This window comes from Carlito syrichta, unplaced genomic scaffold (genome assembly GCF_000164805.1).
Source record: "Carlito syrichta isolate Samal-C Ts95f unplaced genomic scaffold, Tarsius_syrichta-2.0.1 Scaffold304652, whole genome shotgun sequence".
Lineage (NCBI taxonomy): Eukaryota > Metazoa > Chordata > Mammalia > Primates > Tarsiidae > Carlito > Carlito syrichta.
In genome coordinates, this window is record NW_007248748.1 from 32,444 (window position 1) to 52,913 (window position 20,470).

At 51.7% G+C, this 20,470-nt stretch overlaps 1 protein-coding gene across 3 annotated transcripts in view; it reads right to left on the bottom strand.

Annotated features, from left to right (window-relative positions):
* Positions 1-20,470, bottom strand: part of GATAD2A (GATA zinc finger domain containing 2A) — a 67,386-nt gene that overhangs the window by 5,885 nt on the left and 41,031 nt on the right. For all 3 annotated transcript variants that reach the window (XM_008060564.2, XM_021713651.1, XM_021713652.1), the window contains 6 exons: positions 5,028-5,160; positions 4,772-4,903; positions 3,340-3,429; positions 2,467-2,598; positions 2,144-2,311; positions 544-823 (listed from right to left, as the gene is read on the bottom strand). In XM_008060564.2, the coding sequence (XP_008058755.1) occupies positions 544-823; positions 2,144-2,311; positions 2,467-2,598; positions 3,340-3,429; positions 4,772-4,903; positions 5,028-5,160 (935 nt within the window). The remainder of the gene's footprint in view (positions 1-543; positions 824-2,143; positions 2,312-2,466; positions 2,599-3,339; positions 3,430-4,771; positions 4,904-5,027; positions 5,161-20,470) is intronic.

Below are 20,470 nucleotides of genomic sequence, written 5' to 3' on the forward strand. Positions count from 1 at the left end.
AAGCGCTGGGATTACAGGCCCGGCACTGTTTTTGACCACTACTCTGCAGATGCTCTTTTACTCCTAAAATCTCCCAGGACACAGGTGTACCTTCTACACTGCCCCCAGAGAGGGTGAAGACGTAAGCCTGGCCCAGGCAGGGACATCCCTGCCCCTCCTTGGAGGTTATGGAAAGTTCTGCCTGTGTGTGATAACCCTATATTCATCCAAGAGCCCTCGGGAGGCCAGGCCTGTCAGCCTCTCACATGTTCAACCTCACCCCTGCCTGCCCCACCGCAAATCAACGTCACACGGCCTCTGCTGCCTGCCCCCTGGACCATGTGTCACTAGGGGCCCGGCTCTTAGAGGCCCCAACGGGAGGAGGACAACATCCACACGTCACTGAAGAACTGATGACCAGCAGGTATCCCGACATTGCCCAACCACTTCAGACCTGGGTACCCAGCATGTGTTCCAGCATCCTGTTTGCTGACAAGAACCCACATGACAGAAGCCATGGAGCCAAGAGACGCCAACGGCCTGACCCCACCCAGGCCCACTCACCTTGCGTCTCCAGTAGGTTCTGCACCACCTCCTCCAGGCCTACCAGGTAGATGAACTCGTTGTTGGCCGCACTGGGCAGGAAGTTCATCTCTGGGGCGGGGGGCTTGGGAGGGGGGATCTCAAGCAGCGTCTTCTCCAGCTGCTTGCGCAGCGCAAGCTTGGCGGCTGCCTGCCGGCTGACTGGCGACTCAACAGAGGTGACCACAGAGGCCACGCTGGTGGGGGTGGAGTTGGCCTGAGCGGAAGTGGTTGTTGTCCCTTTCAGCGACGCTGGGGTGGGCTTTGGATAGACAACAACCCAGTCAGGGCGCTCAGTTCACCCACAAAGGCAGGCCCTCCCCGTGCACCTGGGGCCCGAGGTCCACACTGGTTGTGCTGGCAAGTCCTTACAAGTGCCATCACAGCTACCTGCCACTCACAGGCTTCCGGAGTTGGGGTCCTAGGAGATGGCTGGTAATCTAGACACATTCACTGGGGCTTAACAGTACCCAACACACCATGCACATTTAACATTCATAGCTTGCTGTGCTCTGGTATCCATGAGGCCATCGCCATGTTCCAGTGATCACCATCCCACCCAGCAGGGTGCCACTGTCCTCTCACAGCAGCCTTGCTGCAGTGTCATCTGGGACATGAATCCTTGAGTCAGCCTGAGTCCTTATTGGCGGCTACAGGGAAAGCAGCTTCTGGGTCAACCTCGGGCCCCCCATCCTTTGCTGACCCTTGCTGCTCCAGTCCTGTCTGGATCCCAACAGCAGGCCCTTGACTGTCTCCACACTACGACCGCCACAACTGTGAGTGCTCTCCCCAGAACCTACAACTGGCCACGGCAGTGCCCTCAACTTTCTGGGACTAAGGGCCCCTCTGTAAACCTGACAAGAGCTGTGCACCCCCATTCCCAGAAAATAGATATACCCAACAACTTGCAAACATGTAATGGCACTCAGGGGGCAGGGCTGGCCATCATCTCTGCACTCAAACCTGACCTTAAAGAAGGCAGGGACGTGCCCAGATCCCTGCTCTTGTCTGAGGAAGGCGGGAAAGAAGAAACTGCGCCAAAGGAGGAAGAAAGAGCGAACGCATCCGTCAGCAAAAGCCCCTGCAGACCCAGTAATTTAATCTGTCAGCTGAGGTTCTTGCTTCCAGCCTGCCCGCCCCTGGGTCCTGCTCTCCCCATCCTACTTCCCGGGGCGGGGACAGATCCTTCCCCTTAGAGGCTTTGGATAGAGGTGAAGGGACATGCAGCTAAGAATAGACATGCCTGGTGCCATAAGGACATCTGCAGACGCGTCCTCTTTAAGTGCCATGCAGGGGAGGCAGCGGAAGCCGTGGCAGGGAGGTCAGGAGGTGCCCGCCCCTACACTGTCTCCAGGCCCACTGCTTGCCTCACCAACTCCCAAACATGTGCTGCCTCCCCCACATGGAGCCTGTGAGCAGACCCCGCCCTTAGTCCAGCAGCTCCCCTGTACTGGGCGGCAGATATGCCCATGACCTCCTTCACACCCCCACAGTGTAGAGGAGCTAGAGTCCAAGCCTCTGTCTGCCCTGGGAGACATGGCTGGGGAAGCACACCCCCCTGCCCCCAAGTGAAGCCTCTCACCTGCGGGATGTTGACGAGCAGACTGGTGTTGGGGACATTGGCAACACGAATGAGACCCTGCTGGATGATTCTCTGTCCCTGAATTTGCACACTGGGCACAGACGCCCGGGGGGCCAGGAGGAGAGGCGGCGGCCCCGTGCTGGAATGTTGTCTGATGTTGTGGATTTGCTGTCAGGGTAGGGAGACAAGAAATCCCACTGAGAAGAACAACAGAGAGAGGCAAAGAGAAGATGCCTCAGCATCAAAGACCAGGAAGGGTCCTTCTTGAAGAGTGAGTGGTTGCTGGGATGCCAAGGCCCCCCAGCACACATGACTTCACTCACCTGGGCACCCCTGACAAGTGGGGGCATGACGACCTGCGAGCTTGCCTGTGGCCCCAGCTTCGAGGACACCTGCTGCCCGCCTCGGACAAGGGGTGGGGGGATGACACTGCCAGGCATTCGAGTTGAAGAGGTCTGCCAATGACACCAACACACAGTTTTACATGGGCTTTTTTTCTTTTAAAAAACAAATAGATCTGCTGCTTTTGTAAAAGCACATAGTGGTTTTAAAAGAAAGGTAGCAGAGAAGTTAAAAAACACCGGCTAAGATGTCAACTTATCTACACTCAGAAAAGCAATGAACACCAACTAGAGCTGTGTAAGCCTGGGCTCACTCAGGATTGAGTCCCGCTAAGTGCCACGAGATACCAGCCCTGCCCAGGCAGGAGAGCAGCTAAGCCAGGAGAGCATGTGGCCATTGGGATGGGTCAGGGTTCGGGCCTGTCTGAAAGGAGAGGACAGGGGTCCCTTCTAGGCCTCTGCCCCCACCTCAGAGGCGTCCTGCAGGCAAAGGAGGGCACGAGCCGTGCTGGGAGGGAACTTCACCAGACCTGGGCCGCAAAAGGCTGCAGAACGCCCTGACCATCCCCAAGAAAGTTAACATGAAGGCAGCCCAGACTTCCAGTACTCGTTCCAATCCTCCTAGGGACAGTCACTAGAGGTCCTTCCTCTGTTGGCCATGATTTCACAAGTAGCCTAATTTGGGACATGCAGTTTGGGGAATGCTTCTTCCTCAGGGCTGTCAGCTGGAAGGCCTCACTCCAGCCTCTTTGGAAGGAACAGGCAGTCACGGACCAGGGCCACTCGGGAGCTTGATGGGCCTGCTCCTGACTGCAACCAGCAGCAGTGCAGAAGAAACACAAAAGGGACACTGACCTGGAGCGATGGCTTGCCGGCAGGAATGTTCTGGGTGCCCCGCACAAGCGGGGGAGGGGTGGTCACAGTGCTCCCTGTGGAGCCTGTGGGCTGCAAGAGAACAGGACAGAGGAAGATGAGGGGCTGCCTGCCTTTATCCCCCAGAAGGAGGCACCAGCACATATCCCAACAGAGGACTGACATGTGCAGAACCTCCTTGAAGGTTCTGCTTTCAGCCTGAAAGCAACTCTGTCTGCAGCAGGAGTTGGCATATTCTACGTGGGCCTAGGAGAGTTTCCAGCAGCCCACACAGAGCTGGGGTGCTCATTTGACCCTCTAGGGGAGGAACAGCTGACAGTGGAGGCAGCAGTTGAGGCAAAGGACCCAGGGCCTGGAAAGGTCAAAATCAATCTTGGTGAGAAAACGTATTTTTTTTTGGAGTCAAGGTCTTACTCTGTCGTTCATGCTAGAATGAAGTGGCACAATCATCACTCACCACCTCCTCAGCTCAGGTAATCCTTCTACCTTAGTCTCCCAAGTGGCCCGGACTACAGGCACATACCACAACACTTGGCTAATTTGGGGGGGGGGGGGGTTAAGAGATGAGGTCTCACTATGTTGCCCAGGCTGGTCTTGAACTCCTGGGTTCAAGCAATCCTCCTGCTTTGGCCTCCCAGAGTGCTGGGATTACAGGCGTGCATGTAATCCCTGGCCACCATGCCTGGCTGAGAACATTTTTTTTTTTAAAGTCAGAGTCTCACTGTGTGCCCAGGCTGGAGTATAGTGTCACACTTACAGCCACCATAGCCTTGACCTGCTGGGCTCAGGTGATCCTTCCACCTCAGTCTTCCAAGTAGCTAAAACAGGCACATGCCACCACAACTGGCTTTTTTTTTTTTTTAATTGTAGAGACAAAGTCTCACCATGTTGCCCAGGCTGGTCTTAATCCCCTGGGCTCAGGCAATCCTCTTGCCTCTGCCTCCCAAAGTGCTGGGATTACAGGGGTAAGCTACCATATCTGGCTAGAAAACCTACTTTTTAAAGCCGCATATTCCACTAGAGAAAGGAAAGTAACAGACCTGCTGCCCTTCATTGAGTCTTCAACAATTGACAGGGAAACAGAAAAAAGAAACAGGCAGGCTCTGACCAACCATCTGCTAACCAAGTGGGCAGTGGCGATTCAAACACAAACCCAAGTCAGAGCAGGGAAGGTCTCCTCCTGCCCATCCTCAAGCAGCCACCAGCCCTTGCTGCCCAGGATGCAAGTACTTTCTGATTCACTAAGGTGAGAGCTAAAAAAGGAACGTCCCACGCCCCCCCCCCGCCCCGCCAAGGGAGTCCTTTCTGACCTCTTGCCTCTTCCAGCCCCAGGCACCAAGGAGGGTGGGCGACCAAGTAAGAACAGGGGCTGACCAGTCCCACTGGCCAAAGGGGAGGAGAGATGCGCACACACCTTCTGGGCGGTGGTTTCCTTTTGTATTTGACTCTGCCGCAACTTTTTCAACAAAACAAGTTTTGCTTCCTCTAATCGCAACTCTTCTTTCAGTTGCTTGATCATTCTTTCTCGTTCTTCAGGACTACTTTTCTGCAAGAATGAGAGAACCAGGGTTGAGGGGGGCTGTCCTTGGCAGGGGATGGAGGCTCCATTGTCACCAGCTCCACTTAAGGACACTGCTGGGCTCCACCAGCAGCACCATCATGCAGCTCACCATGAGGGCCTCAGTGCTGGTCTCCTTCAAGGCCGCCGGAGTCAGCCCGTTCACTCGAGGGCTCGAGGGCTGCTCATTGTCAGACAGCACGATCACATCGGGTGAGGGGGGTCTCTTTTCAGACTTCATGTCACTGCGGAGAGGAGATAGCAGTCATTAGCAGATATGGCACCCACACAGCAGGGAAGCAGAACATCCCACCCAGCCTCTGCAGCTGCCTGTCTGCCCTGCGTGACCAACCCTCCTTGGACATCATCTACACCCCCGCCCCGTGGCGCCTGGCACCCTCTCACCACACACATCACAGGGCACCCAAGCCTGCCAATTAGTGGCTGGGCCCCTCAATGGCTGGGACTTGCCTGCTCTAACATCCCCAGGGCTGAAGGTACATTTGCCCCTGAGGCATGACATGATCATTCTGGAAAACACAGCAGCTTCCTCCTAGACCATGTGACTAGGTATTGGGTAAAAACACTTGGCTGCAAATTCCAGGGCCATGCATGCTGGGTGTGACGGGATGCACGTGTACTGCAAACCAGAGGCTGTGCCTATTTGTGCTGGACCTGCTGGGCGGGGAGCCCAACTTCTATACGTATTAGTCTTTCTTTTCTGCACAACCCAGGAGCACAAACAGTCTCACACCTGGCAGCCCACCTGACCCCAGAAGATGAGCAAGCTATTGGCCTGCTTCCGAGGCAGACCCAGGCTGCCTGCTGGATGGTCATTCCTGAGCCTCATGTGGTGGCAGCCAGTCTGTGTTTTGAAACCAACTGGGACTGATTTTCTATCGAAGACCAGGAACTCTCCACCTACCTAACAAACTGACTTCTGTTTGTTATGCTCTGGTGGTTGGTGGACTGCTCTGCCCTGCGGATGCCAAGGCGTCCTGCCTGTAACCCTCCCATGGAGGAGTCCCAGCTCCAACTACATCATGAAACACTCTCATCATTCTAGCCAACACCTCCTTTTCTTTCTAACAAGTCTGCTCTCCACTCATTGCCATGGTCTGTTTGGGGAGCTCACTTCCATCTGTGAACTTGACCTGAGACCTGTTGCCCTTCTCACCTTCCCCATGGCAGTTCGCCATAAGCCAGGCAGTGTCAGGAGACAAATGGGGGAAGCACTTGTGGGCCTTTTTTTGTTATTTTGTCAAAATATGGTCACGAATGTCTCAGTGTGTGGCTGATGAGCAGGTGCTACATCGTCATTTATCAGAACTTGATAAGAGCACACTGTGGAAGGGACCATCTCCTTCTTGTGAACAATTCTCCGGGATGCATACGCACATCCGACACTACACAAGCCTTAGGGCTGATACCAGTTTTGGTGTCGATGACCCAACACGAGTCCCAGAGAACACGTTTTGCCCCCAAGGAGGCAGCTCCATTTGCAGACTTTCCCTGCCCATTTGGGCTCCGTGCTTCTGAGGACAGATGCATCCACTAGGTGGCACTGTGACACCAGAGGACAAACTTGGAGGAAGTAAACTGGGAGTCAGCTCAAAGTTGTCCCCGCTCTTGCACCAGACCCCAGCGAGTTGAGGACAGAGTCACTAAGATCAAAACTTGACTATGCTTCAACAGCCCACAGGAACGCCATCTGTACAACCACTTTCCTCTAGTCTCTCCAAGTTCCATCTGCCAGAGCTACATGGTGGCTGCACCTGAATACTGGTCTCAGCCCTGATCAGACTTAGCTATCACAGCTGCCAGCCAACCTCTCACCAGAGACCTGGAACGTGGACAGAAAGGTGCCCATTTCAAAGTATACAATCCCCCAGCACAGGGCTAGCAGCCTAAATTCTGAAGTCCAGAAACGGGCTGTTTCTAAAGTAACCCAGGACACGTCTCTTGGGTCTCATCAAACCACCTGCATGATTCTCCTTGCTGCCTACTCTGCCCAAGATTGACTTTAGGTGACCTCAGGCCTCCCACTCCTAGATATACACACAGACACTGAGTGTGCAGAGGAAGGCAGACCCAAGACCCAGCCCAGAGCTGGGCTCCAGGTGAACTGTGGAAGAGTTGGCCAGGCAAGCCTCTTTTCTAGAGGCACAGTTGACAGACGCATGCACAGGGGAGCACAGGCTGGAACAGCCAATATATAGGAACTCATCACTTTTATCATCTTATTGAGGACATGCACTTCTTCCAGAGATGAGATGACTAATAAAACTCAAATTTGCCTGAGGGAAGAAGGCAAGACTTGGGACTCAGATCATCCAACAGCTGAAACTTCCCAAGAGGGCCACTCTGACCACAGCGCTCCCTGGCCCCATCTTGGCCTGAGACTAATCAATAACTCATCCAAGGGATGATGTCACCACCCATCAACGATCACTCAGCATCCCAGCAGCCAGCAGTGAGTGAACTTCCTGTATGCTAATCAGGCCACCAAAAAGTCATGTGACAAAGGCATTTCCCTCCTTGGTCATGTGACCCTTTAACTGTGCCTTCCAACATGAAAACCATGGCAACGGCCAGTTCCAACCGGTTTGTGACATGCGGCCTTCATTTTGAGAAGGGAGGTAAGGGTTCAGGTGCTGTCAGAAAATGGAGGCGCCAGGCTCACCCAGGGGGCCGCAGAGCAGCAGGCACTTCCTTTGTGACACCAGACCACAGGGGACTGTGCGCCACAAGCACCAGAGTCATCTCTCCAAACACAGAAAGAGCCACTAAACCCTTCTAAGTTTCCAAAATGAAAAACTTCCCTAAGTTCAATGTTTAAAGGAGAGGGGGCTTCAAGACTCTCAGTACTTTTTTAGAGTTTTTTAATTCAGGGAAAAAAAACATGACTCAAATGACTGTAAGCACTATTTTAGAAAAGATACATATTTTATTATAAAAACCATCTAAAGTGAAGAGAACAAAAGCAGTGATAATGTAGTGGGTGGAGATGGAGTTGTGGCCAAGAGAGATGTCTGCCCAGCTAGGTGTGCTGCCTTCGCTCCACAGTGGGCATTCTGGGCACCAAGTTTATTTGGGAGCTATGTGATATATCAGGGAAAATCCCATAAACCTGTCCTGACCATCCTGAGAATCTTTAATGTAAAATGCAATGATCCAAAGAGACTTTATGTGACCTACAAAAATCCCTGGAAGCAGGCCAGGCTGTTATCAGCGTAAACCGTCTCCCTCCCTCCTCGCTCTGCACCAGCCCTGACTTCACAAGCACAGAAATTCTGTTACCTGCCAAGAACTTTCATACGATTTCCTGGAGGGAAAGCTGGGATTATGAACTTTAAATCACAACACGATCCCACCTCCACAGCACAAGGTCACAGCTTTCAGCTTGCTCACCAACCAGTGTGTGGCTAATATTTAGTGCCTCCCTCGTCCTGTGCCAGGGAAGTAGTCTCACCAAGGGAATGCAGAACTATCGCTGTGGCTTGGACCTTTGTGGTTCTCTGACATGCCTGGTATTCAAGGAAGATGCACGCCATCCCTCCTTCGTTCATTCATCACTAGTTCATTCAAGCGCTCACTCATATTTGCTGAAAGCCCATTTAAGAAGCAGGTGCTGCACCAGGGAGTCAGGAAAAATCTCTGGATAAAAAGTGGTTCTGTCTTTAGGGTCCACAGTCTACCAGGATGGAGAGCCACAAATGCAAGAGGGGAAGGGCAGGTGGGGACAGGGCCCAGAGAGAAAATCTGCAGGTGGAAATGGGGCTGGTCCTGTGACCATCAGACCACCAGCTGCCTTGGCTGACAGACCAACAGGGCAGCTTCTCCAGAGCTCATATAAAAATGCAGCATGTCTCTTCGCTCCAGATCCACCTGACCCAAGTCAGTATTTGGATAAGAATCCCTGAGATTCCTACACACACCAGGAAGTTGGGAATGGCCATGAACCGTGGTCTGTGGAGGTCTCAGAATGCGAACTCTTCCACCAGGCTGGCTCAAGGAGACAGGCAACACCATCTCCAGCCACAGCCAGCCCCACTAGAACCTTTCCTCTTCTCATCTTTTGGGCCTGGCAGGTGGCTGCCAGCTGTGTCTAAAGTAGAATGGGGGCTTTGCGGACCCAGCGCCAATCCTACCTTCCCCTTCTGCAAACACTCACCTTGGACCCACCAGACCCTCCCCAAAAGAATGTTCCCCACTCACGCCCAGTCGGCCACAATCCCACACCACTCCTGCTCTCACCCAGCACACTGTTCCTGCTGCAGAACATCCCTGCACCCTACCCAGCCCTGCACCTCATAAACCACCTCACAAACCGACTCACCCTCTAAGATGCACCTCACACCATCCCTGCCCTCAGGAAGATCCCTGGATGGCCCTGCCCACCTATACCCCAGCCCTGAGGGCTACCGTCAATGTTCCCCCAGTGTGCTCATGAGGAGTTCACCAGCAGTGCATATCTGGGGGAACCACCACAATGTGTGTGCCTCAAGAAGCCTTCTTAGCCCTGTCACCACCATGTGAGACACCCATGGCAAAACTCTGGGGGTTCCACTCACAGGCACTGCAGACCTGAGCAGAAACCCCTTGCCCAGGGTCTCCAAGAAGGACTGCTTGATGGGCCTCCATTACTCAGTCTCCCCAGCCCAGTGACTAGCTCACTTGCCCTCAGTCCACCCATCTAATGGTGACCCTGTGAGATCAGCCCCTCTGCCCCAGCCTTTCAAGGGGGCAAGTTCCCCCACCTGAGCTGAGGGCCATCATGTCCCCTTCGGGTGGGGGTGGCAAAGGCACAGCTCCCAATGAGGGCAAGGTTATGCCCAGGGCGAAGGAGGAGCAAAGGCAAGGGGGAGTTCCAGCCCTCAGATGCCATAACCCCAGAAAAAGGGATGAGCTGCCCATATCCTCAAAGCCAGGAGGGCAGGAACCTCCTAAGGCTATGCTGACTGGGGTTATGGACTGGGGGAGAGGCCCACCACTTCCCAACACGCCGACAAAGGTGCTGCACCTGTGCCTGAGTATTCCTGTGGAGTCACTGCCCACAACGCTGCCAGGCTGGGGGTCCCTGGCCACCCCACTCAGCCTTGAACTTCAAACAGTTCTAGGTCACTGGAGCTGTGGAACGACACCCCTGATGAGTCACAAAACACCAGGGTCTCACTTGGTTCTGTGCCTCTTGCAAGTGACACTTCCCTCTCCATGCCTCCCATAAGGAGGGCAACAGGAGTACCTGCCTGTGCCTCTTAGGGCTGCATGGTGAGGTGAGACGTCAACATGGAGAAGCTGGCATCTTAGATGGCTGTCAAGGAGGGACAGCCAGACTGGGTGCAGAGATGCAGGGCTGGGTGCAGGGTGGAGTGGGCTGGTCTGAGGCATGCAGTTTAGGGCCACAGCAACAGCAACCTTCCTGAATCAGCATCGAGGAGGTTGTGACCATGAGCATCCAGGCTTACCCAGGAGCCATCATGCAGGCCCAGAGGATGGAGAAGTGGGTTTGCTCTGACAGCCTGCAACCATGCTGTCCTCCCACAGTCCCTGTCCAGAGGCAGCAAGGTGGTCCCAGATAGAGCTCTAAGTAGCCCTGAAAACAAGAGGGGTGCAGGAGTGGAGTTCAGCCCCCATGTCCCTCTAGGAGGGGCCTCTAGTCTCAGAGTGACCTTCTGGATTTTAGGGCCTTAGAAGCGAGCACTACCAAGGCTTCCAACACAGGGTCAGCAAACAGTCTGCCTGACCAGACAGCTTCCTGAGGAGGAAGTGGAAACTTGGTAAAGCTCAAATATTCGCAAACCACTCAAGGGTCAGCAATCGGGATCTGCTCAAGGTTCCACAGACTGCCAAGTGCCCATCTCCTCCTCTTGCCTAGACCTGAGGTCAGGGAAACCCAGAACCTCCTGTGGACTGATTGATAACCTTGTGCAGATGGGTGGCTCCTTCCCACATGCACACAGATGCAGCATTGCTAGAGGAAAGGCAAATCCACTTAAAAGATTTATGAATCTGTGGTATTATGCATCTTTTTAAGGCAATAGACCCTGAAGTTAAATCCCCATCCTGTGATACCAGGCATGTTTGTAGACATTAGCAAGGAGCCCTAATATTCATGTTGACAAAACCCTGTACACTGGGCTAGACTCTGATGAGGCCCACTTGATCATATTTGCACAGCCCTGTGGAGGCCACAGGCTCTGGCTGGGGGCAGCACTCACAACCTCCCATAGTCCTCTCTTCCTGGAGCTGAGCTGGTACTGTGGTTCAGTCTCTGAACTATGGAATGCAGTGGAAGCAACCCTGCACTTTCGAAGCGAGGTCACAGAAGCCTTACAACTTCCACCTGGTCCCTCAGAACACTTGCTCTGACACCTGACTGCCCACACCACCACAGGGTAGGATGCCCAAGCAAGCCCAGGGAAAAGAGAGATGGAGACAGACAAGAGATTGGCCCAGCCAGTTCCAGCAGTCTTAGCCATCACATGTAAGTGATTAAGCCCCTGGGACACCCAACCCGGCTGATGTGGGACTGCAAGGACCAGAGAGCCCAAGATGTAGTGCTCAGCTGGGCAGGACCAGTCAACCAAGAAACAACAGACAGTAAAACATCAATATATCGGTGCTTTAAGCCAGTAAGCTAACGGGGTCAACGGTCCCGCTCGGACCCTGGAGAACCAGCCCACATCACTATAATTCTGCTCCCTCCTTCAGACTGTCCCCAACAGAGGGCATCCATGCTAGACACTAGCTTGGGACAATGCAGGGAGGAGGGAAAGAAAAGGCTTATCCAAGTAACCATCCCACTAAACCTTAAAGTTATCACCCACAAAGGGACCAGCAGCAGTCTGACACAGAGGCCGTCCAAGGTAGAGGCAGACTTGGGACGAAAACAGCTCCAGGAAGGCCAGGAGTGAAAGGAGTCTCATGGAAGCAGAAGGCACAATCTGCAGGCCTGGAAGCCACCTTGGCTTCAAACACCACCTAGAGGGAAGGCTGAGTCCACATCAGAAAGCAATTCTACACACTTCATTCAGTGAGTGTCCTCCCCTTCAAGAAACACTTCCAGAAAAATCCTACAACAGAGAAAAATGAAACAGATATCACCAGGCCCCCAAAGTTAGTCTGATCACTGGGCAACATCTTCCTTGGTGGCCCCTGTGTACTGGGTGTGTCAATACAAGATTCTGGGAGTGTTTGTAGCCACCTGGGCATAGGGGCTGCTCACTGGGACCCCAAACAGCCCTCCTTCCTTTCTCAAGGGTGGTGTTCACTTACAGACACTCAATGTGATTAAAAAGGGACTCTGCTGTCCAGACACAGGCTGTGCCCCAGAGTCGAAGACCTGCCTGTTCTGGGGGTGGCAGACCCCTAGACCCCACCCATTCCCAGGCCCCGAAGCCCACCTGCTTCTTGCCAGTTGGGCCCCTCTGCGTTCCCTCATCCCTTCTTGGCATCCATTACCACTCCTCCCAGCCTGTAACTTGAGCTCCTCTTGGCTGGGATGAGAGAGAAAAGCCCAGAGTCTGCTATGTGGGGCCCAGGAAGTCAGAACACACTCTGCCTCTTTGCCACAGAGGCCTTGGAGGTGAGCGGCTGGGATGGCATTTTTGAAACCCAGCCATCATCCTTCCTGGAGAATTCAGGTCCAATGACCGCTCTGGGACTGTGTTACGGTAAGCCTTGCCACAGTGTCGGCTGAAGAGCTCAGAAGAAAGGGAGGGAGCATGTGTGGTCAGCCCAGACCTGAAAGCCTGGCCCCGACTCCACACCCCAGTACAGAAAGCCAGTGGTTCCAGACCCCCAGATAGAGTGGGGAATCTCCAGACTGTTCCTGCTCCCAGCGTCAGCATGGCCAGAAGGAGCCAGCCCATGTTGCCAGAATACCTTTAGGAATGCAGTAGACCCAGAAGTCAAAAGGCCCAGCCAGGCAGACCCAGAGGACTTCACTGCCACAAGGGCCAGTCTCAGTGGCGTGCAAAGGGGCTGAGGATAGTAGAGACAAACCAAGGAGACACTGGTGGCATGCTCACTCGGCCAATAGCCCTTTACCCACTCACGGAGACCCTTGTGGCAGGATCCTGCCAGCAGTGGACATCACATCAAATGCAGCACACTGCTTAGAAATGACCAGTGCTAGAACTGAAAAGCCAACCATTCAAGTTTGAAAAATCACCTAAAACATCTGCTAGCGCCTTACGATGGCCATCCCTGTGCCAACCACCAAAATGCATCCTAAGCTGGGAGCAGTGGTTCACACCTGTAATCCCAACACTTTGGGAGGCAGAGGCGTGAGGACTGGTTGAGCCTAGGGGTTCAAGACCAACCTGGGCAACATGACGAGACCTCATCTCTACAATAAAAATAAAAATTTAGCCAGGCGTGGTGGCACACATCTGTAGTTCCAACTACTGGGAAGGCTGAGGGGGAAGGATCACCTGAGCCCAGCAGGTCAGGGCTGCGGTGGCCAGGAGTGTGCCACTGCACTCCAAGCCTGGGCAACAGAGTGAGACTCTGACTCTAAAAATAGAAAAGAAAAAACAAAACAAAACAATAAACGCATCCTTCCATGTAACCCTTTCCACAGCTCTATCATCACCTTCAGCCCCAAGTTCACAGGCAAGGGAACCGTCTTAAGGGAAAACCGAGTGACTTTCCAAGACCACACAACCTGGGCTCCGGTGTGCACCCCTCACTGTGCTGGGGTCCTGGGGGATCCCAGAAGGAGAGGAGCAAGGCTGGAGAGGATTCTAATTCAGGGTCATCAAATATCATTTTGGAATAGATGAAAGCAAACCTTTATTTGTTTTGAAGGACCTTGGACAGTCAGCAGCATCCACATGCTAAGTCCCAGAGGTGATAAGGAGGGGCCGCTGCGAGGACAAACATGTGGCCCTCAGACTCCATCAAGAAATAGTAACTTGCCTGCATCGCGACACGGGTCAAGGCGTGAGTCAGAAACAAAACTCAGGGTGGCTGACTCGCTGCAAGTGGGACACTGACTGGTGAAGGAGGCGGGATGCAGTCATGGTGCTTGGGAATCCAGGTTCCCAGAGGGCCTGGTGCAGGGATACCATGGCCAATTACCGCAGCACCAACACCAACCTTCCTTCTGCCTCTGGCCCCACACATGCTGCAGGCCAGCCTTCCTCCAGGGAGGAAACGGTACCAAGCAGAGTGGGGGAAGGACTCCCTACAGCAAATGAGCTGAAACGCATCTCCTTGGGGAGATGCTGGCTCCCTCACAACACATAGTGAGAATGAAGTCACCTGTATGCAGATGAAAGCCACAAATCAGAAGTGAGCACTGTTTTTCAGCTCACAATGACCATACACTTTTGCGATAAATGAAAGTGCTCACTTTGCCTGAAAGTGTCCTGCCTCCCTTTAAACAGCTGTGTCTCAAGCTGCGAACCCCCACTTGCACCTGTCCTTTTGGCCTAGCTCAGGTGTCCACCTGTCCCTGACCAGAACTGCTCCAGCTGCTACAAGCAGAGTGGTTGCAGAATGCCCATGAGGCCTGCTGAGGGGCTGGGTATACCTCTGTAGCTGTGGAGGAACTTGACCCAGTCACCAAAACCCAATGAGGCTCAGTTTCTTCATCTGTGGAATGGGATACCATTTATCTCAAAGGGCTGCCATGAAATGTAATCAAGCCGGGCTCGGGTGCTCAGCCTGTAATCCCGCACCTTTGGGAGGCTGAGGTGAGTGGATTGCCTGAGCCCGCGGGTTCGAGATCTGCCTGGGCAGGCGAGACCTCATCTCTACAATAAATCAAAAAAAAAAAATCAGCCAGGCGTGGTAGCGCATGCCTGTAATTCCGGCTACTTGGAAGGCTGAGGTGGAAGGATCACTGGAGCCCAGCAAGTTGAGGCTGTGGTGGCGGGGAGCGGCCACTGCACTCCAGTCTGGGCGACAGAGTGAGACTCCAACTCAAAAAAAAAAAAAAAAAGAAAAGAAAAGAAAAGAAAAGAAATGTAATTAAATCTCAACTTCTGAGTATGTATCTCTTTAGTATTCTGTAACAAAATGTGAAAAGATAAAGCACTCCTGCCACATACTGAAGTGGAATGACACTGTAAAGAGAAGTACATGTAAGCATTCATGCTGCTCATGAATGATTGCCAGACACACTGGGGTCATCAGACTTGAGGGTCTGGCAGGTGCTTCCCCCAAGATGCTCGGCACAAAGCCTGTGTCACTTCATGAAAATATCTGATGGTATGTGTTGCCAGTGATAAAGTCCAAGCTTCCAATAATAAAAATTTAAAATTTTGGAAAACTTGTATTTGCTATTCATTGGGAACTCAAGAGCTTCCCAACAGATCAGTGATATTGACAAATCTGATTGTGTGTAATCAAATGGTGAAATGTGTATTTGAAATATCTCTGAAGGCCAAGCTCGGTGGCTCAGCCTGTAATCCCAGCACTTTGGGAGGCCGAGGCGAGTGGATTGCCTGAGCCCACGGGTTTGAGACCTCGTCTCTACAACAAATCAGAAACTAGCCGGGCGTGGTAGCGCGCGCCTGTAGTTCCAGCTACTTGGAAGGCTGAGGCGGAAGGATCACTGGAGCCCAGCAGGTCGAGGCTGCGGTGGCTGGGAGAAGCCACTGCACTCTAGTCTGGGTGACAGAGTGAGACTCCAACTCAAAAAAAAGAAAGAAATATCTCTGAAATTCACTAAGCTAATATTTTCTAGTGCTCAATAGTATTATAAACTCATAAAAGAGTAAAAGATTGCCGGGAGTGATGGCTCAAGCCTGTAATCCCAGCACTTTGGGAGGCCCAAGTAAAAGGACTGCCTGAGCTCAGGGGTTCAAGACCAGCCTGGGCAACTTGGTGAGACCTCATCTCTACAATAAATCAAAAAATTAGCCAGGCATGGTGGCACATGCCTGTAGTTCCAGTTACTTGGAAGGCTGACACAGAAGGATCACCTGAGCCTAGCAGATCATGGCTGCGGTGGCCATGAGCATGCCACTGCACTCCAGCCTGGGCATCAGAGTGAGACTCCAACTCAAAGAAAAAAAAAAGCAAAAAGGAGTAAAAGATCATTCAGGGGGAGAACAAGCAAACCTACCAGGCAGAAGAATCCCCAAGCATTTATTCAGACAGTCCACCCTTGAGGAGATGAACATTACTTCTGTCCCTTTAGAGCTGGCTGCCCATAGTGACTCCCTTTCTGAGACCAGTATGGAAAAGGGGAAAAGAGTAACTTTACAGTAGAAAAATCTGACAAATAGCACCACAGCCAGATTATCAAAGGCAACACCAGCAGAACAAGTCATGCAGACAATGCGCATCTTTTATATGCTGTGATAAGAGGGGCACTTCACCTCCAGTGTTTTCTCCCCTAAACCCATCCTCATCTGTGAGAAAAACATCAGAGAAATCCAATGGAAGGACATTCCACACCAACATCCAACTAATACTTCTCAAAAATGTCAACATCACCAAAAACAAAGAATCTGAGAAACTGTCACAGCTCAGAGGAGTCTAAGGAAAAATGATAATAAACACTAATGTAGGATCCTGGAACAGAAAATGGACATCAGGGGAAACTGAGGAAATTAGGAAAAAGTATAGACTAAAGTTAATAATAATATATGGATCCTGGTTCACTACTTGTGACAAATGTTCCACAGCAGCCTGGTAACAATGGGAAAAGTGGCAGGGTGGGGGGACGGGGGGTGTACAGGAATCATCTTTGCAACTTTTCTGTAAATCTAAGAGCATTCTTTTTCTTTTTTGAGTTGGAGTCTCATTCTGATGCTCACGCTAGAGTGTAGTGGCACCCTCACAGCCACTGCAGCCTCAACATGCTGGGCTCAGACAATCCTTCTGCCTCAGCCTCCCAAGTAGCTGGAACTACAGGCATGCACTACCACGCCCAGCTAATTTTTTTGATTTATTGTAGAGACGAGGTCTCGCCAAGTTACCCAGGCTAGTCTCAAACTCCTGGGCTCACGCAATCCTCTCGCCTCTGCCTCCCAAAGTGCTGGGATTACAGGGGTGAGCCACTGTACCCAGCCAAGAGTACTCTAAAATTAAAAGTTTACTTTAAAAATAAAGTGCAAAAGAGTCCAATGGATTTGAATGTAGCCGAGTAAAAAAAGCTCATTGATGAGGTTTTAGAGTCAAAGGTATAACTAACTGGTGGAGAATGGCCACTGAGTACTAGGGTCCCACTGAAGGAGGATGTGTGATCATCCCAGAAGACCTTTGACACACTCCGCTACTCTCTGCCTGCTTCTATGTGAGCTGATTTTCTTCACCTACTTCATGCCCTATGATGAATTACAGGGACTGGATGTAGAAGCAGACAGGAGAACCTAAAAGCTGCCCTCTTAGTAAGTTGAGTAGAAAAGAGATTTGGAAGTTTTTTGTTTTTAAATAAAAAGTGTTATTTACACTAACGTCAAAGATGCTTATCATCTTTGAATGAATTAATAAGTATTTTCAATTTTTCTAACACAATAACTGTCAACAGATGTATTCCACTAATCCAAATGCTATTTGGGGCCCAGACATGGAAAAGGGGCTGGGCCACTGCTTCAGGCAAAGGGGTTCCCATCCAAGTAGGCCCATCTCTAATGCAGATGCTGAGCTCCAGGTCAAGCCCTCCTGACATATCACAGCCTGTGTGACTTTCTCTTGCTGCCAAAGTTGCGTTTTGAAAAGTGAGACATACTAAAAATGTACCAGGACTCACCCCACAGACACACTGTGATTTTCCTATAAGAGCTAATCAGTCATCAACCAACAGTGTGGTCACCCTCAAGGTTCTCATGGCCTTAATGTGGCAACTGTACAGCCCTGTGTGCCTGTGGATAAAGCACAGGAAGGTGGCTGGCCAGGTGCTCCAGGATCCCAACATCAGGACATTATTCTGCCATTCATGCTCGGCTGAGTCCAGGCCCAGAAATCTCCTTCCTTCTCCAGCCTCTGCTCTCACACAGAACTGTCTAAAAGCTCCCAGGCTCCATCAAGGCCCAAAGCATCAACTCTCCCTTCCCCAGAAAGGACTCTCAAACCCAATGCCCACTAATAGTCATGACCCACCTTTCCACTACTGTGTCAGGCCCTGCCCCGCCTCCCGCATCCCCCTACACCAAACAGCTTGATCTCTGGGTCATGGGTTCCCTTGAGCGTCTCAGACGATTCTTCTCACACTGCCCACAGACACACCAAGTCTCCTGAGAAGGCCTTGACTGAGAGTTCCCTTTAGAATGCTCTGTTGTGCCAAAGCTGCTTCTGAAAGCTGTTGGGGCCCTGCCTTGAGGAATTCTACATGTCACCAGATCTTAGTCCCATTAAGACCCAAAAGTTTCTCAATCTGGTTACAGACTTAAAGTAACAGATTTAAGGTAAAATTGTAAAATTTACAATTTTAAAGATTTAAGGTTGGTTGTGGTGGCTCACGCCTATAATCCTAGCATTTTGGGAAGGATTGCTTGAGGTCAAGAGTTTGAGGCTAGCCTAAACAACGTATCAAGACCCCCATCTCTATAAAAAATACAAAAATTAGCTGGGCATGGTGGCATGCCTATAGTCCAAGTTACTCAGAAAGCTGAGACAGAAGGACTGCTAGAGCCCAGGAATTCAAGGTTACAGTGAGCTATGATCACACCACTGTACTCCAGGCTGGGCGACAGAGTGAGATCCAACTCTATAACAGAGAAGAAAAAAAAAGCCAGGTGCTGTGGCTCACGCCTGTAATCCCAGCACTCTGGGAGGTGGAGGCAAGAGGATTGCCTGAATCTAGGGGTTCGAGACCAGCCTGGGCAACTTGGCAAGACCTCATCTCTACAATAAATTTAAAAAATTAGCTGGGCATGGTGGCACATGTCTGTAGTTCCAGCTACTTGGAAGGTTGAGGAGGAAGAAGGATCCCCTGAGCCCAGAAGGTCGAGGCTGTGGTGGCCGTGAGTGTGCCACTGCACTCCAGCCTGGGCGTCAGTGTAAGACTCCAATTCAAAAAAAAGCAGTCCTATAACATGGATCCCAAGGATGGGGACATGTGGCAATGTCTAGTATGTTTTCCATCTCTCTGCCCATCAGATGCTTCCCTATTCTCTCCCACCCTTGACCTTGTACCTGCCCAAGCCTCAGCCACAGGGAACTCAAGCATTTCCAAAGGCAGGTGATCCAGCCTGGCCTTTTGTATCACCCTGCCTCCCTCCCTCAGGGGTCTGTGGCCCATCTGTCCTCCTGTCTATTCTCAGACACCCATGAATCCACAAGGGTTCCTCCCAGAAGAGACAAGAGGGATTACAAGGGGAGGGGTGGACTGTCCCAGGTCACACAGAGAATCGCTGCACAGTACACCAGGGCTACCAGACACTCACTTTTTTTTTCCTCCACCAGCTGCCCCCTCTGGCTCACAAATTATAATTCATGTGCTTATCTTCTTGAGGAGGGGAAAAAAAAAAAACCCAAAAAACTCAGAAATATCTCTTCTATTCAGGGCACATTCTTCCGAGAAAATACTGCCCTCCTAGATGTGTCTCCTTCTTGTCCCTCCTAGGGTCACACATGCCCCTGAGAGATCCCAGGTATCCAATCCTCTCTTTCTACCCATTCTGCACACAGAGGCCCCGAGGCCCACCGCCTCTCGTCCCTTCACATTAGGGGACCATAAGTGACAGAATGGGCTCCCTCAGCCCCAGAAAACACTTGGGTCAAAGGCACTCAACCATGCCCACCTCCAAGCCTGTTACGGGTCTAGTACAACTGCTCTCACCACAGTAGGGAAACTAGCTACAAACTAAAAAGTAACTAAAAATATAACCCAATTTCAGCAGGCACAGTAGAGGGCTGGCCAGAGACCCTTCCTCATATGTCACAATAGATGGGACATTTAAATGATCCACTACAGCAGCAAAGGCATTAGTTACAGAAACAGAAGCCTGCTAGCATATGACAAAGCACCAGCAGGAGTACAGCAGAAACAGAAAGCACGTCATTTAAAAACAAGGAAAAGATCTGCTTAGTCTGCACATCTGCTTAACTTACACGTGTGTGAAGAAGAGTTGACTGAAAAGGACTAGTGATTACCTTGATACCTGTACAGAGCGGCCTCTGGTATCTTACCAGGACCACCCCGGGATGACAACACCCCAGAAAACTCACACTATCTAAGGAGAAAGCCTGTTTCAAAGCCAGGAATTCCACATCCCCTACACGACCAGAGGAGGGGCATCTACAGAGGAGAGAGAGCTGGCAACATCTTGGAGAAGCTGGAAGTTCAGGGGCAATGCTCTTTTACCTGCCACCAGGCTGGCTCAGATATGGGCCCATGTGAGCTGAGTCACTTGGGGAATTAGAAAAGGCACTAGTCTGTCATCCTGCTGCCCCAAAGTAATCTAGTGATTTTTTTGGAAGTACAGGAGAACCCCTCACATTTCAGTAATTTCAAACCTGGGATTAGATAAAGCTCAGGACAAAGGCAGGTTGACAGAAGGACTCAAATGGGATGAGGAACCCACAGGGAAGGGGTGACACAGAGAACAAAAGAGACAGAGGGGGCCACAGAGGTCTGGAGAGGCAGTAGCT